General features: G+C 37.6%; 1 protein-coding gene across 1 annotated transcript in view; it reads right to left on the bottom strand.

Annotated features, from left to right (window-relative positions):
* LOC124715937 (RING finger protein 10) overlaps window positions 1–8,631 on the bottom strand; it is a 109,738-nt gene extending 101,107 nt beyond the window's left edge. Inside the window, exon 1 of the mRNA XM_047243132.1 lies at window positions 8,260–8,631. Within this exon, the coding sequence (XP_047099088.1) occupies window positions 8,260–8,350 (91 nt within the window). The 5' untranslated portion in view covers window positions 8,351–8,631. The remainder of the gene's footprint in view (window positions 1–8,259) is intronic.
* Window positions 8,632–18,921: the final 10,290 nt, after the last annotated feature.

The following is an 18,921-nucleotide window of genomic DNA, read 5'->3' on the forward strand; positions in this document are numbered from 1 at the left end:
GACAACAGAGGATGACTAGGCATCTCTGGCTGCACAGATGGTGTGCAACCACTGCTGCTACAGGGGTGGGGGTGGGGAGGGGGTGGGAGTTGTCATTCCCTCCTCCAACCGTGGAGCAGGCCCTGGAATACGACAAAGTCTAGGTGCGAGACCATATCGCATGATGTATAAGCTCACTCAAGTCACAAAATTTGAGACCATATAAATCAGATTAAGTCTTTCAAACTTTTTCTTCTCATCTTGATTAGACAAGCGGTCAAGTCTTAGTCTCTTAAATTTTCTTCTTCCTCTTGAACACTAAGCATTGTGGTGACCAATGAGGGTATAGTTCCAGATAGTTAACACATTGAGGGCGTCGGTCACAAGGACTGCCTTCATGGGATGTGCCCGACAGCCTCATTAAAACAGAGGTAGCATGTGTGTCCGAACCTCTGGCACCTAAAATATCTCATCGAAGGATGAAAATTAGACCTGACATCACATCTAAAAACCATAACCTTAAACTTCCAGGCAAAATTTTGCTGTTGGAAAGCCAGGATAAAAGCTCCACTGTCCATTCTATTATCTTTGGGTCTCTTCTCGATGCGGTAAACAAACTGGACACCACGCCAGCCACACCAGATTAGTATGCAGCTCTTGATCACCCTGAATTCCATCGAACTTGTTATGGAAACGGTTACTGGTATATCTCCTATCTTTACACAGCCCTGAAGTGCCCACGATTGATTGGCACGCGACTGGTCAACAAAGAGCCATTCCTCATTCCCCCCCACACCGATCTTCAATATTTTAAATGAAAAACAGTGGCTGTCAATTCGGGAACAAACCAAGAACTTGGCAAATTGTACACTTCTATTTCTCGTTGAATGGCTCTCATCTTGAGACATGGTCATACACTGAAATGCCACACGACTAAACCTCTGCATTAAAATCACTGTTCCTGACTGATGAGATGGCCTGCTGACATGGCCACTGTTAAGTTTGATCCGTTTCATTGCAGATCACCCGCCGTTCACTCTGATCACGGGCCCTTCCTGTGGGCGACACACTGCCAAGCCAAAGGCTATCTGGTACACCCACCATTGCACGGAGTGCCGATACCCAGAAGCTGACAGGCACCTACTCCTTGACTGACACTGGAAGGTTACAGCCCAGATACCGGCAGTGCGATCCCTGTGTTGTCAGGGGGCTGCCACTGAGAGGGTATGTGACAACCCCACAATAACAAACCTGCTGCTACGCTGAATTCTGGGTGCAGAGGTAGATCCATTTGATTGTTAGGTGTAAAAGATAACAGTGCACAGTTTATGGCCCGCACTTCTGTAAAATTTGGAAAGTGAAGGTCAAACCCAACTTGAGGACCAGAATTTACCAGTATGAAATGAGCGTTTTTTTAATTTTTTTTTAATTAAAAAAAAGAAACACTAATTTTGAATTGAAAAGTAAAAACATTTTATTCAAAGTACTGACCATTGCTTTCTATACATTTTGACTACCTTTTTGGCAATCTGTGGACACCACGCCAATAGAAATGTTCGTCTTTTGAAGCAAACCTATCGGACACCCAATTTTCGACTTCTTCGTAGGAATCGAAGTGTTCCTCAGCCAATGCTTGTCCCATTGATGAAAACAAATGGTAGTCGGAAGGAGCCGAGTCTGGTGAATACAGCGGGTGGGGTAACAGCTCCCAGCCAAGTGTTTTGATTGTATCCTGAACCAGTTTTGCTTTGTGTACAGGTGCATTGTCGTGTAAAAAAAATTACTTTGCCATGTCTTCTGGCCCATTCTGGTCTTTTTTTTATCAATGCATAGTTCAAATTGATCATTTGTTGTCTGTAGCGATTAGTATTCACAGTTTCACTGGGCTTTAGAAGTTCATGATACACCACACCTTTCTGATCCCATCAAACACAGAGCATTGTCTTCTTGCCGAATCGATCTGGTTTTGCAGTCTATGTTTATGGTTGTCCCGGATTAACCTGATTTTTCCCGTTTAGGATTCTTAAAATAAATCCAATTTTCATCGCCAGTAACAATTCGATGCAAAATTGATTCTCTTTCATGTCTGAAGCAAAATTGGACAAATGGTTTTTCGGTTTTCCATCTGCCTTTCAGTCAATTCACGTGGCACCCATTTTCCACACTTTTGGATCTTCCCATGGTCAGAAATTGTTTGTTGTGCAACATTTAGCATTGCTGCCATTTGCTTCTGACTCAAAGTATCATCTTCACCCAACATTGCTTGCAATTCGGCGTCTTAGAACTTTTCTGATGGTCTTCCACGTTCTTAATTTCTTACATCAAAATCATTATTTCTGAACCGCTGAAACCATCTTTTGCATGTTGCTTCTGATAGAGCATGATCACCACATGCCTTAACAATCATTTGATGCGACTCTGCAGCACTTTTTTTTCAAATGAAAACACAAAATTAATGCTTTCCGCAAATCATCACTTTCTGGTACAAAATTCGACATTGTTAACACGATGAAAACATATGATGATGTTTGTGTCATGACTTGATGTATACTAAATATCTTTGACAGATGTCATACCAATCTAACAAAAAAAAAAATTAAGGCTCGTTCACAACAAATGTTCCCTATCGACACATTTGTATTTTAACTCTCATTTCATACCGGTACATCTGGTAAAGGTAATAACATGACTAAATAAAAATACTCCTATCAGTTGTCTTTTAAGACGGGCAAGGAAGTGCTGCGGGTCTGTTTTGGTGTCCAACACTGCAGGGGAGTGAGAGGCTATAAATTATCTGTAATAAAGATAATTACAACAACATTAGATTTTGAAACGACACCACTTTAATACGCTATATTATATTTCCTTGCATTTTGGACCACTGTGCTACATCCCACGTGTCTCTCACTTTCCTTAGCTCTGTCAGCTCACCACCAAATTGTCACCTTTCAACCTAACCTAGACCTCGCACTGCACTACAGGACATGATATCTTAGGTTCTGGACACCACATCTTAGGTTTAATAATCGCATTTGTTAGCTTCGCCAACTAACAAGATGTTACTTCCAACCCAACCTGAACGTCAGGATATGCTATGTATCAGTCTTACCACACCATAAATTCCATCCGAGACAAAAATCATTGAAAATATTTTTATGCCCATACTGAAAAAGTGCTGTATGAAACAGTTGGAAGTGGTTAGAGCACAAAATAACAGGAGGGCCATTAGCACTACACAAGTGATTCCTACTGCATCATCAAAACCAAGAGGTGTATTTCAGACTAAATGTTTGATAAATTTTTCAACATAAAAGGTGCAAATGTACTACATATATGCCAAGGCATCCAGAGGTTCCCACATGACCATCACAGACTTCGATGAAATTATGTATGAACATCTGCACATGTTCCAAATGAACATTGGTAAAGTTTTACAATCACTAATTTAATATTTCCAGAGATGTAATCATTTGTTTAACCACAAAGTGCAGCTGTCAACAAAGCACCCATGACTTTTCAGCAACTCAGAGTAACATCTCCAGCAATATTTTCTTGAAGCAAAAAAAAACTAGGCTGTCTTTTACATTTTGCGCTATTAAAAAAAACAAAAAACAAAACACAGCAATTTTTGCATGGATAACATGAAAGGGGGGGGAAGGGAGGGGGGGCAGGGCAGGGCAGGGCAGGGAGGGGGAATTTGTGGAGTTTAGCAATTTATATTTCCAGAAGTAATTGCTGGATAAACGTGTAACATTGCATGTAGTGCCTTAACACCACAAGGTCTTGGAACATAAAAATTCATTCTCCTATCACTGCTTTCCAATAGTTTACAAACAAAGTGCAAAGATAGATTTTTAAGCTATTTTTGGACAACTTTTACAAAAAAGGAGTTTCCCGCAATCTCTTTTAAACTATAATCATTAGAAAGGACATGTTCTATACAAACTAAAAATATTTGGTTTTGTAATGTGTGTGTATAAGCTCTAGAAACAACAATAAGGTGGAGGTGTGTTAAAAATAGGTCCATATTCCACTGGAACTCAAATTAAAACTGGCATCTTTTATTATGTTCTACAACTCTGTGGGGAAGGTAATGTCAAATTTCAGAAAGGACACCTCTTATCACAATGCAGCGTGTCAAATTTCAGTGTTTCTATGTTATAACTAGAGAATAAACTTAGTTATAAATTCCACAATTTAACTGTGCATTACCGAGGCAATGGAGATCATGGCACACAGTGTATAAATTTTGGTGAACTTTAGAGCAACATTTCTGACTGTTTTTGAAATGAATTCACGCAACATAATTATTAATTTGTCATTTTATTGTGTAATGCTGTTGGTGTGCTAGTTTAATTCCAGTTTAAGGTATAGTGTACTTTTTGTTAGCATAATCTGCCTTTTATGTGGAACATTACTGTACTGATAAATATGTTGCTATGGTCCATGGTGATTTAAAAACTGCTGGTTTCTTTTGAAGTGAGAAAACCAGCATCTCCCATCATCAGACAGGCCTCACATGATAGCTGTGCAACAGCAGCCAAGAAGTGTTTCTTTATCAAGTTCCCAAACCTGGTATTTTCATTACACACTATCTCAAGGTCAATGATACACTTCCATAAGTGTCTGAGGTCAAAATAAGAAGAGGTCTCCTTCCACCAAGACCATGTTCAGTTCAAGATCTTTTAATTTTTACAGGTTTCAGTAATTTGCTGTAAAATGTCTTGAGGCAAACAATACTGCTGGCCAGATGCTGTAACCGATGGGATTGTTAGGGAAGAGATTTTGGTAAGACAGAACACAAAAAATTACACTTTTCAAACATGATTACTTCAAATTATTAGAGTGTCAAGAAAGAGAGAACTATTCTTTTTATTAGATTACTTATTCCATTTCATTTTATATCAATTTTTTTTTGTAGAGCTGAATCATAAAAAAAACCACAAATTTAAGTGTTACAAAGTCTTTTCAGAAAAAGTATATTGAAAGTGTAGCCGTGTACACAAGTGAAATATGGACAATAAGAAAGTGAAATATGAACAATAAGACGACAAGAAGAGACTGTAAGCTTTTAAAATGTGATGCTACAGAAGAATGCTTAAGAATAACTGGGTAGAGCAAATAACTAATGAAGAGTCACTGAATCAAATTACAGAAGAAACTAATTTATGACACAGGTTATCTGAAGAAAGGTTGGCTTAGGAGCAAGGTTGATGCACACAATACATCTAAGCCAAAGCCTTTACGAGACTGGGTAATCTAAAAATGTCAATGAGCAGGGGACAGTATATTTTTAAAACACAAGATAGACTCAAAGAAAGTAAATAATTGCTAACACACACACACACACACATATACAAATAGAACTCAAGAACAATCAATACTAAAAGAAGATTTACTATACAGACCAAATGGAAGAAGATGCACTGGAAAACAAGGAAACATTGGTAACAGTTTTCTTGTGATCATAACAGGTGAACACAGACTCTTCCGGGGGGTTGGGGGGGACGGGGGGGGGGGGGCAGCACAATGATGAGGAGAATACATTTGTGGATTTGGGTGAACAAAAGCCGACAAATTCAAAATTATGCTAAATACATCATCAGTCGCAATCTGTACTTACACTTTAAAAACAATGAGAGCAAGTTCGGCTTTTCATCTGGTGTGTTATTAAAGAATATCATTCATTATATTAAGGGACAAGAGTGGGTTGCAACTCCCAGAAGTTTAAAATCCTGATAACAGGAGGAGAATTGGAATGAAGTTCAACCCTTGATCACTTTAACCTGTGAAGTTTTCTTTTGAGTGTGCCTATCAACAATTCAACACTTCTGCTTTTTGGTGAGTGGTCTGCTTTAACCAGTAAAGGAATTTTCATAAATATAACCTTTCCATTAAAAAGTGTGTTATCTCTTTAAAACATCTATCACTGGTTGCTATGTAATCCCACCATGAACTGGAAAAGTTCTAAAACTGAGTATATTCACCAAAAGGTGATGTGACAGAAGCCATTAACATTACGTATCTAGCCAAAGCCAAAGGCTTATATTTAACACACCTGTTGACCCATCATCTTTAAAAATATTCAACTGAGGAAAAACTAGAAGAGCAAGAGTGAAGAAAGGACTCCCATTACATTTTTTGTAACTAATTTATATCTTTTCTGTAGCAGTGAGAGTAGTAGATCGACTGTCAGTTACTACTGGCACAGGATATTTCACTAGAATGAGATTACTTTTACACTTAACTAGTAATAATATACAGAAAATGTGTTATCTTTGACTTTACGGGTGGTGAACAATTAACAGTAATACTGTAACTTCACTCTGGCTACAATTTTTAATTTTAATTTGGAATACTTCCTGTCATTTCGATTTTCTAAGCACACACACCCTCTTCTGATATGTTTTTTTAATTGCACTGTACATTCTTGCGTATAATTAATTAGTCTAGTTACTTTTATGATACAAGTATAGCTATCACACCCAACAGACAAGAATTAACTGGTGAAATTGTAAACGATGTTTTTCAGAAAATCATTAAATGGTTCTCTGCAAATGGGCTCTCATTAAACAAAACACAGTATATACAGTTCCACACAGTAAATGGAATGACGCCATTGATAAATATCGACTTCGATCAGAAATCGGTAGCTACGGTAGAATATTCAAAATTTCTAGGTGTATGCATTGATGAGGGATTGAACTGGAAAAAACACACCAAGGATCTGCTGAAGCGTTAGAGTTCAGCTACTTATGCTATTAGAGTTATTGCAAATTTTGGCGATATACATCTGAGTAAATTAGCTTACCATGCCTATTTTCATTCTCTGCTTTCCTATGGCATCATATTCTGGGGTAACTCATCATTGAGTAAAAGGGTGTTCATAGCACAAAAGCATGCAATCAGAATAATTGCTGGAGCTCATCCAAGATCATCCTGCAGACAGTTATTTAAAGAGCTACAGATCTTCACTGTAGCCTCACAATATATATATTCACTTATGAAATTTGCTATTAACAATCCGAACGAATTCAAAAGTAATAGCAGTGTACATGGCTACAACACTAGGAGAAAGGACGATCTTCACTACTCAAGGTTAAATCTAACTTTGGCTCAGAAGGGTGTAAATTATGCTGCCACGAAAGTCTTTGCTCACTTAATAGCATCAAAAGTCTGACAGATAGCCACATAGCATTTAAAAGGAAATTAAAAGAATTTCTTAATGACAACTCCTTCTACTCATTAGATGAATTTTTGGATATAATAAGTGGGTAATTTCCCGGGAGGGAAGGGGGGGGGGGGGGAAACCACGTACTAATCTAATCTAATGTTCCATAGGCTATAATTGGTATGACATGGAATGTGTCACTTCACAAAAAAGTACAGTTTCTCTTTGAAAAACATGACATCATACGAAGCCTTTACACAATTAAAAATCAACTTTATTCCCATTCATACGGTGACTGTAAATAATTGACAGAAGCTGATATTACATCAACATACATCTACTTTATACAACTGCGTTTTACATTACATTAAGTTATCTTTTTTCCGTCTTTCAGTAGTATTTCACAGACAAGGGCACTTGCACGCGAGTTACGTGAAAAGCTGCAACTTGTCAAATATTCTTCACACTGTCATTTACACTATGACAACAGCAATTAGGGTAACAGATTCATTATCAGTCTCCATAGGACAATTAGATGATCAAGCAGGCCTATTTCGTTAATATTACGGAACGTTTACTTCTATTGTTGATGTTTCCTTTCAGGTAATATTTTTTATTCCAGATTTACAAGCAAAACTGTCTACATATTTTTACGCTACGGACTACGATGATTCAAGTTCTACACTTAACTTCATTCCTCCTTTCTCGCTTCTGCGACTAGATAAAATAAGCACTTGTACCAAAGTTAATTTTTGTTCTCTCTGTTCTGGTCACATCGTAAACCATGACGATAGGCATTATATTCTTTCAATTGCAAATTTACTACGACTTCGCAATATGAATTATTATATGAAGAAAGAAAAATTAGGAGCTCGTCCGAAACCATTGCGCAATCGTTAAATTAAAAGAAAAAAAACAAAAAAAAAAACACCAACAACACGGCATCTGTTGTGCTAAAAGGCGAGTCACAAATTCATTCTGTTAACACTCACAACTTATTTTGCTACGCTAATGAAAAACCAGTGTCAAAACAATCGTTCATAATAACACGAACAACAAATAACAGTTTGCCAAGGTCATTAAAATGATCAGGTTAAGTCAATATTCACCTTGATTCTTCTTAGCCTCAGTACCATTCCCCTTTACTGGGGGTTGTACTGAACGAGTTGATTTTTTGTCCATAGTAAAGTCCTCTAGCATCTACGATGGTGGAGAAATAATCTCCGCATGGAGAAACAGCAAACAATTTCAGGCCCGACATTTTTTCAGCAAGCCATGATTAAAATTACACAAATAATAAAACCTTTTGCCAGTGCCACAAAACTGGTTCAAAAGATGCTAAAAGTTTATACACGAAGGAAACGAAACCCTTTCGGGAGCAGGGATAAACCCTGTCGCCGAAAACGACGATGAACGAAAGCGCTTTTGACGAACACTGTCGTCGCTGTAATGGCGACGGCCAACACTGAAAGTCACGGATGAAGGGAAAGGTGGTATTGATTTCAGCACTGACGACAAACATTTTGCAACGTTAATCGTAGAATATTCCAATTGGTGACGTTTACACGAGATCAATCTATACACATGCGTTATCCTTACTCTTTTTCTTACGTTTTCCGGTTTGAATCGCTAAGTGACGATAAACATAGTTGGTAAGCATAAATGAGTTTAGTTTGAAAGTTTGGTACGTATTAATCCATTGTTTATATTTTTCATATTACGAGCGGCCAAATGTTTTATTGCATTCATAACAGTTTGTAATATAAAAAATTTGGATATAGTTCGTATTTTTAATAAGCCAAACATGTTAAAAAGGAGAAAGAAAAAATCCTTTCTGTTTCAGTGCACTTCACGCATGATTTTGCCCAGCCCTAAAGGCCCGTCCACACGCAACGATCTGTCTGCGCAAATGTCTGCGCACATTACATCTGCGCAGACAGATCGTTGCGTGTGGACAGAAGATCTGCACCAACCTGAGGTGTGTGCAAACCTGGAAGTTGGAGTTGGAGGTTTGACCGAAACCTCTCAAATCTGTCGGTTCAAACCACATCTGCGCAGACAAGTTGGAGCGTGTGGACAGGAGATCGTCGCAAATCTGGCGCGAAACAGCTGTTTGCTCAGTCTAGTGTTTGTATTTGTGTGCACAGGGCTGATACTCGTCAGTGTTCTCGAGAGTTTGTAAGTGAATTCATTGAAATATACAGAAATCACCCATGTTTTTGGAAGATTAAAAGTAAAGAATATAGTGACCGAGACAAAAAGACAGCAGCATACAATGCTCTAATTGAAAAATTGCGGGCGGTTGGTCGGCAAACAGAGAAACGGTAATAAAAAAATAATTTCGTTGCGAACTGGCGAAATTATTTGCGGATGGATGTCGAAACTTATAATTATCTCTTAAAGCATGTAACCCCTCATATTATGAGAAAAAATACTTGTATGAGAAGGGCAATTTCTCCTCTTGAACGCCTGGCAGTATCATGAAGATTCCTAGCGACAGGAAGGAGCTACAATGATTTGGAATTTTCATCTGCAATATCGAAACAAGCATTGAGTGAAATAATACCCAACACATGTGAAGCTATTTACGCTTTCCTGAAGGATGAGTTCATGAAGGCAAGTCAAGTAAATTAGTCTGTCAGCGAACTGTTTACCGAAAAGAGTTATCCAAAGTTCAGAAATCTAGAAGACCTGGTGTAGGAGTAGATCAAGTACACCAGCCAACGTTATGGTATTTTGATCTACTTGGCTTTCTTAGTGATCAAGAAACGCCAAGACCAAGCAGGAGTACAATTGAAGATGAAATTGGAGTGCCAATGTGCGAGGAAATGGAACACGAGGTTATGTAAAACAAAACAGGTTCGCCCTGCAACTCTCGCAGTATCTTTACGTGACAAAACTGCTTTCGCTTTAGCAGCCACTGTCTGCACCATTTTGACCGCTTTCTCTGTTTCCTGCGGTTGGTCTGAATGTTTTTTGCAACACAAGTTGCGAACACAGACCACAACAGAACTTCCTCCATTTCTGTTTTTCAAAATATCTGAATTAAATTTTGACGTTTTCGGGGAGCGTAGTCGCTTGCCACTGATATTTCTTTTCTACACCGACAGATGGCGGGCGAGTAGTAGGTTGGGGTTTGTGTCGTGTGAACACACCACATTTGCAGCGATCTTTTGCATGTACAGACATCTGCGCCGATGTCTGCGCAGACAGATCGTTGCGTGTGGACCGGGCTTAACAGTTCAATATTATTGTCAAACCACGACATATTGACCGTCTGAGGGCGCACATTGAAGTATTGTCAATGTTATAAATATTGACGAGCAGTACTGACGGATCCCAAAACATTTTCGGTATCGTTAATGTGTATCGGGTATGTGGGGTCGAGAACTGACGGTCTATTCGCCATTCAGATGTTGCAAACATTCATGATATTCACGAATCAACCATACAACATGCTCAATGTTTATGCTTCAGTTCATCTTTTAACATGCCATCCCACAGATTGAGTTTTCAAGTATTCTTTTAAGGGGCCTGCTCACGTTCAGTACTTTTTGACAATACTAGTTTGTCAAACGTGCAATGTATTGAAACGACTTCACACTATTACATCGACAAAAATTGTCGGTTGACAGCGCGATTTTAGATGGTTAAGGTATCGAACTGCCAAAGGAAAGCGTGTGTTGCAATTATAAAATCTGCAGCTTCCAGGTAATAGAAAACAACGAGTAGAGACTGGTTGAAAAAAGGAGCGAAGGATCGCATGTTAATTTACTGACTCAAGTTAGAATCACGGACCCGAAAAGTTTCGTAAGTTTTTTTCCGAAGATTTCTGCATCATACGGCAAATTATTAGTGTTGATACGAGATAAAACTGAGAAGTAAAATGTATTAATGAGAGAGCATGTCGCGTTCGTCAAGAGATTAGGAGTAACTTTGAGATGTCTAAGACTGACAGATCACTCTAATGCTGGAAGTTTAGTTGTGTAATATCACCAAGACCAATTAGTGAAATTCTATGGAAACCTGTGAACCAATTGTATCTGCCTGGCTAAGACCTGTTCAGGCAATTAACGTAAAACTTGTTTCTCACTCTTTGTGGTAATTCGATGAAACTGACATGCATTTAGCAGGCCTCTTAGGTCATTGTAGATATACGACACCTTTTTCGAAATGGGAGTGCTTTCTAAAACTGCTGTGTAACAACCATCTGCACTATATTCTCAAATTAATAAAGTAAACAATGCATAGAGAATCCTCCGTTAATCATCCTAAAGTGGCATTTACAATGACTACCCTTGCATAGGCTTATTAAAATTCTTTTATGTTAAAGACTCTTTAAAAATTGAATCTGAGATGTGACGTACGCAATGGTGAATTTAAAATATAAACACTGCGCACTCACGCTGCATGGGTGTTTACTAAAGCTCTGTCACCATTATCAGACCTTCAATATTTGGTCTCATACGTTCAGTATGTATTGACAATACTGAGAATATTCTGAGGTCCATCAATACTGATCATCAATATTTCTAGTATTGGCAATGTGTCAATAAGCACCATCAGGTGATCAATATATTGACAGTTTTATAATATTACTGAACGTGTGAAGTTTCAACATAAAACAGTATTAATAGGATTATGCAGTGGTAGCCATATTGCCCACTTCAGGTGGTCAATCGAGAACTCATATTTGACAGAATGGAACGGACTTTGTAGTGTCAGAATGTTACGTCTTAGTGTCAGAATGTTTTATACTCCTACCTCTGGCGCAGTTATTGGCAGTGTTTCATGTGGGTGACTCACCAATAATCCAGTTAACGATAGCTGTAGGAAACCCAGAAGTATCAGTGAAAGATCCAAAGAAATGCATGTGTGAGTATTAACATCCTAGTGTTTAACTGCTCAAGCATTCACAACAAAGTGCATTGAAGCACACATAATACTAGTTACAGAAAGCAGGTTGAAACCTGAAATTGATAACAGTGAGATTTTTCGTGAAAATTTAAGTGTGTATCGAAAGATTAGGTTAATGGGAAATGGAGGTGCTGTATTTGTCGTAGTAGTCAAGTAACTTAAATCCACCAAGATAGAAATTGAAGCTGCATGTAAGATTGTGTGGGCAAGACTCGTTATCAGGGATGAGCGCAAATTGGTAACTGGATGCTCCTATCGTCCATTAGACTGATGAGTGTCAAACTTTAAACAAAACTCCAGTGTCCTTGTACAGCATGTACAACTTGTACAGCATCATCATCCAACTATCAACTGGGAAAATTACAGTTTTATTAGTAGTGGGCGTGATAAGACATCCTCTGAAACATTACTAAATGCCTTCTCTGAAAACTACTTAGAACAGATAGTTTCAGAATCCCACTGATGATGGAAGTATATTATATCAAATGGCAACGAATGGACCTTACCTCTCTCAGGATATTCACATGGAAAATGGTATCAGTGAACATGATGCGACTATGGCAACAATGATGACCGAAATACAAAGGACAACTAAAACAAGTAGAAAGATATAGATGATCAACAAAGTAAATAAAAAGCGATAGTGTCATATCACAATGCGGAACTTGAAATTTCCAGCACAGTGCAGGGGCATGCAGAGTAATTACGGCTCAAATTTAAAAGAATAGCTGACCATGCACTGGATAGGTATGTACCCAGTAGAAAGTTCAGAATGGAAGGGACCTCCATGGTAAAAGAAACCTCTAAAGAAACACAGACTTCTACATAATATGTGTAAAACAAGTCATGGGACTACAGATAGAAAGATCCTGAATAAAATGCGTTTGACTGTCAAGAGGGCAATGCGTGAAGCCTTGAGTGACTATCATAGCAGAATATTGTCACATGACCATTTACAAAACCAAAAGAAATTCTGGCTATATGTAAAGGCTGTTAGTGGCATCAAAGTAAGTGTCCAGTCGCTCGCAATTTGGACAGGAACTGAAATTGAGGGTAGCAAAGCAAAAGCTGAAATGTTTAACTCTGTTTTCAAATGTTTCTGTACAAAGGAAAACCTGGGAGAAGTGTCCCAATTTAATCCTCGTACCACTGAAAATATGAGTGAAATCAGTATTAGCGACAGGGGTGTTGAGCAACTTCTGAAATCGTCAAAACTAAACAAAGCGCTGGGCCCAATGGAATGCCTATGAGATTTTTATTTGAATTTGTGGCTGAGTCAGCTCCTCCTTTAAGTGCGCCACAAAACTATTGTCAAATATCGTTGACATTGATTTGTTGTAGAATCTTACAACATATTTGAAACTCAAATAGAATGAGGTCTCTCAGACACAATGCAATCCTTCATACCATCCAGCATATATCCCGAAAACATCGATCATGTAAAACCAAATCACATTTTTCTCACGTGACGTACTGAAAACTTGGGATCGAGATGGTCAGGTAGATGCAGTATTTCTTGATATCCTAAAACCATTTGACTCAGTGCTATATCGAAGCTTATTGACAAAGATATGATCATCTGAGATATCAAGTGAACTTCTTGACTTGATTTAGAAATTTTTGGTAGGAAGGATGCAGCATGTGATCTTGGATGGAGAGTCATTGTCAGATGTAGAAGTAATTTTGAGTGCGTCCAGGGAAGTGTGTGGGAACCTTTCTTTTCATGTTGTATATTAGTGACAGTGTGGACAATATTAATGGTGCCATCAGACTTTTTGAAGATGGTGCAGTCATCTACAATGAATTACAGTCTGAAAGAAGCTGCATAAATATTCAGTCAGATCTTGTTAGGATTTCAAAATGGTGCAAACATTGGGCACTTGCTTCAGATGTTCACTTCTCAAAACGAAAAACCATAGTATCCTATAACTACAGCAAACGAGTAACAGCTGGAATTGGCCAACCTGAGTGTAACGCTTTGTGAGCATATGAAATGGAATGGCGATACAGGCTCAGTTGTGGGTGAGGAAGATGGTAGACTTAAGTTTATTGGTAAGGTACTCAAATCACTTGTGTGACTGGTTTTAGAATATTGCTCAAGTCTGCAGGATGCGTACCAAATAGGTTTAATAAGGGATATTGAACATATAAAGAGAACGGTAGCACAAATGGTACTTAGAGACTTTCAAGAATCGTCTTTAAATTATGACTCTAGGAATATACTACAATTCCCTACATATAGCCCACATTGTGATCTTGAGAACATGATTGTATTAATTACAGCACACACAGAGACATTCAAACAATCACTCTTCCTATACTCCATACGTGATTGGAATGGGAAGAAACTCTAATAACAGGTAAAATGGGCCTTTCCTTTGCCATGCACTTCACAGTGATTTGCAGTCTAGATGTAGATGTAGTAGTAGATTTAGCTTAAAGTTACCAGATGTTCAGAAATTCCTAGACATGTCCTACATTTTAAACATTTGTCCAGCATCCAGAGGGATCTTTTGAAAGTCCTAATACCCCACATTTTCAGAAACAAGCAGCGACTGTTAGAAAATGAACTGACAATTACGAGAACATGAATGAATATTTGGTTATGAGCCACAGTTGCAGCTCACTATGCCAACATAGCTACACAAGCAACAGTGAAAGAGCATAGTCACACATTATTAACATAGAACAAGAGATGTGGCAATGCAGCGTTTGCTCTCAGAGCCAAAGCAAAGTAACGTCAATCTCCTCCAGCCAATTTGCATGTTGACACACCCAACTTGCACACTGTTGTGCCAACTAATGTGTAAGCTACGAAAGTTAAGAGGCATCCTAGTTTCTTGCACAATGTTGCTTCCCCCACTGTTGCCTACGAGCTTGAGCAGCTGCTGCTAGGTGGATCTGCTTCCATTCTGCTCTTATTCATTTGGCGGCACCAATCTAGGATCGTTTGATTATGTATACAAAAAATTAGCATCATGCCAAAGTAATGGGCTTACTTTCTCAAGTGTCCAAAGTTCTTAAAATGTGCGACAGGGATATCATTTTAGCATTCAGCAACTCCTTATAATCACGTATTTGTAACAGAGTAACACAATCGTCTGAAGTGACAAAATTGATTAAAAAGTGTTAAGACTGAGAGTATGAACTTGCATAGGTCCGTATTGCTGATGAGCAACCAATACCTTAAAGGTATTTTTTTATTTTAGCATAATGATCATAATTTTTTGCTTTAGTAGTCAAGTGTAAATATTGCAGTGAAATGAAAATTTATTTATGTCTTAAGAGATTTAAAACTATTCTTGACAATAATTAAAATCTCATGTAAATGTATCAGTGTTCGAATTAGCGCTGTTATTGAGTAATGACCTTTCTGTGTAAAGTTTTCATACAAAACTATCATACAGGTAAAACAAACAGATAAGTCCAGCGCCTGTAGTGTATCAGAACCTTGCTTCACTCTGATAATAAAAACGAAACTGAACTGTTGAGATAAAAACATTACCTTCCACTGTACCCCCAGTGTATTGGAGACAAAATAAATATTTAGAAATCTGGTAGTGTTGTTTGAAATGCAATACTTGTATTGTAGTTTTCCAGTTGTCAGTTGCCTGTTACATGTAATTTAATGCAAGCTAGCACACCATCCCACATACATGTATTAAACATTTATATAGAGCCAGAATTATGGCTCAAAAAGATTTCAAAACTGATTTTACTCATTCGAAAATGATTTTCGAACAAAACATCGTCTTCCATAATGTAAGTCCCTTATTAGCATATTTGTCGTTTCCAATCGATTCCTACAATATGCCCATTGCCACATCCAATATTGTGGCTCCATTTTGAATTCGTCAATGTCACTAAAAGCTTTTATGTTAAAAGCTGCACAACTCCTGTACGAATAATTTCAGTTGTATCTTTCTTGAAAGTCGTGTAACTAGGTTTTACGACTCAGGTGTATGGAAACTTTAATGCACATGCAATGGTAGTGATTGAGAGACACATATATAAGAAATTCATGTCTGTGCAAACCTGACGTTAAGGCCAATTCACACTGATCGTCATGTCACATCACATCGCATCCCTTCTGCAATGCATTTAAAATGGCGGCATTCATGCAATGGAGACATCCACAATGGCCATCATGTCATGTCATATTGCGTCGTGACACTGTCAGAGTTTCTTGTGAAAAAAGTTTTGATGGTTGACGGCATTGTCCGTTGTTGATCACAAGACCCTCAAGCTCATTTCCTCCTGAAACACAGCTGTGCACACGCTCCCCGTACTTAATTTTGTCATGATTGATATGAATTGTTATTCTAACCCTTCATTATGGGTTATTTATGTTATATGTTGTAAATTGTTCCGTTTTGTTATTTATTTTGTTAAAATTTATAATTTTATAAAAAAAATTAATTGAAGCAATGAAGCAACAGTCTGAACTGTATGACATGAGCGAAAAAAGTTGCTCAAACTCAGTTACAAAAGAAGCATTGTGGAACAGATAAACAATGTGTGAAGTCTGATTCTTAAACATCTTAAACCTTCTCACAGCTGTGTTGTCAAGATCCCATGCCAGATATGGAATTTCAATAGAACTTTGGTATTACATGCCCATTAATAAAATGGTTTTTTATACACACCTGTATTTAATATTTTGCATTGAAATGGATTGAAGTTTGGCTGTAACTTGAAACGAAAAAGGGACTGTATGTAGAATTAGATTGATTAGTAAGTGGAATTTATTTGCATGTTCCCAAGCATTTATAATATTTGATAATGAAATTGACTGAAACCTTCAGACACTGCGAGTGGCGAATTTCCTTTCTTGTAAAGGACACGTCACGGAATATTAGAGTTGTTTGTTTAAATATATATTTGTAGCAGACTTATATGTTGTTATTGGCTCTGTGGTTTCTGTGTGAAACAGTTTTGCAAGCATTGGTGGTCAATATATATGTGGTTTCACTAGCTAACTTCCAGTGAAAATAAGGCACTTGAACTATTAAAAGCCAAATACAAAATGCAAAGGAAACATATAAATCTTTAAGGGAAAGGTATTGAGGGTTGCCTGTTGCACAAAAAATTTCACTGATTTGGCAGTGAAACTTAACCTTAAAAAAATTAATTTTTCACGAGGTGTGATGGCAGCTCATAATATGGTGTTCCTTTTAGTTAGTCTGGATGCAATTTGAAATAAAAAAAATGAGAAAATCGACGTTTTTATAAAATGCTGATTTCTCTTCCATGAGCTCCTTCTAGTGAGTGCGTGAAATATCCCTTCTGCACCATGTAAAGCCATCTTTTTTTGGAGCCACACTGTCTTTTTTTAGTTGTTTCACACTTCTATCTTCCTTGTTCAATATAAAAGCCATCCCTGCAAGCTGCAAACCATAGGAGTCTGATAAACGTCATTTTTCACAAATGTGGATTACAGGATAAGCTACCGAATTGTACAGGTTCACCTCCCATGTAAAAACATCTGGGAATCATGAGAAAACAATGGAGGACAGCCATGCAAGTTGAGTTCACGTGACATGAATTGATTTGACTTCATGTACAATGTGAATACATGCTAACATGACGATGCTGTGACATGACAGCACCATGACGACTAGTGTGAATTGGGCTTTACTCTCACTCTTCTATTAGCCTTTTGTAAGGATTGTTGTGAAGGGATGCACATTTAAGAAATTCATGCCTATGTTATTGGTTAATTCATGGTGCATTTGTTACAATATGCCAAAACGGAAATGCAAATTCAATGATGCATTGTCATTAAAGTATAAGTGTTTAAAGGCAGAAAGAAGTGAACAAGAAACACAATGCCTTATTTGACTTCCAGCAACATACATTTCTTTTGCACACAAATGCAAGGTTATAAAATAGGTTTTTTTTCCTTTTTAATCTTTTGTGTGTTGACTTAGACCAACACATTGCTATGGCAATTATTTAAAGAGGTTAAGTTATAATTATCAATTTTGGTCGATTGTCATTACTTTAATAAAATGAAGTTTCCTCCTGTAGGTGTGCAAGATTTGGAGATTCTCCTATCTGCTTAGAAACATAACAGTTCACAAAATTCTGCTGATACTTGTGATATTAAAGGTTTCTTTGTTCAGCTGTAATAGCACACTGCATTAGTACTGCAGAGGAAACTCTAGTATTTCATGTTGTTGATCACTTTGCATCATATATACCCACAGGTTGCATGCGTGAACTAAATGCGAAACTATACAGCAATTCTAATATTTTGAAGGAGGTTTTGTGCACAAGAACAATGACCTAGGTGACATTAACAAAGTACTGGAACCACATTCTGTTGACGTCTTGAAGAAATTCCTTGTTTTGGATTTCATGCTAAGAGCAGTAATCATGGCTTCCAGAAAATATTTCCTATTTTAATACAATATTTTGATCTTAAAGCTGGAGGTATGGAGACAAAGTAGTCAGAATTGAAATAACTCCAAATAAAAGTGCAGAAACAGTGTCATCATATGTCCGAGATACTTTAGTAGGATTAGAAATAGAAAGCAAGCTATGTTGCTTCTGGAGCTGATAATACGAACACAAATTTTGGTTACATAAGTCAGCCAGATGGCAAAAACATATTCACCAAACTTCAGTCATATATTAATGAAAATATGAATGGTGTGGGTTGCCTAGCTCACATTTTTAACAGTGCCAGTCAGCATGAGTTACACAATTTACATATAGATTTAGAGTGCAGTGTTTTGAAGCTGTACAATTACTTTTCCATATATGTATTGAGAACCGAGGAACTAAAGCATTATTGTGAATTTGTAGACTTTACTTACCAGCAGCTTCTTAGTCACAGTAAAATCAGATTT

The sequence above is a fragment of the Schistocerca piceifrons genome, chromosome 1 (genome assembly GCF_021461385.2).
Source record: "Schistocerca piceifrons isolate TAMUIC-IGC-003096 chromosome 1, iqSchPice1.1, whole genome shotgun sequence".
NCBI lineage: Eukaryota > Metazoa > Arthropoda > Insecta > Orthoptera > Acrididae > Schistocerca > Schistocerca piceifrons.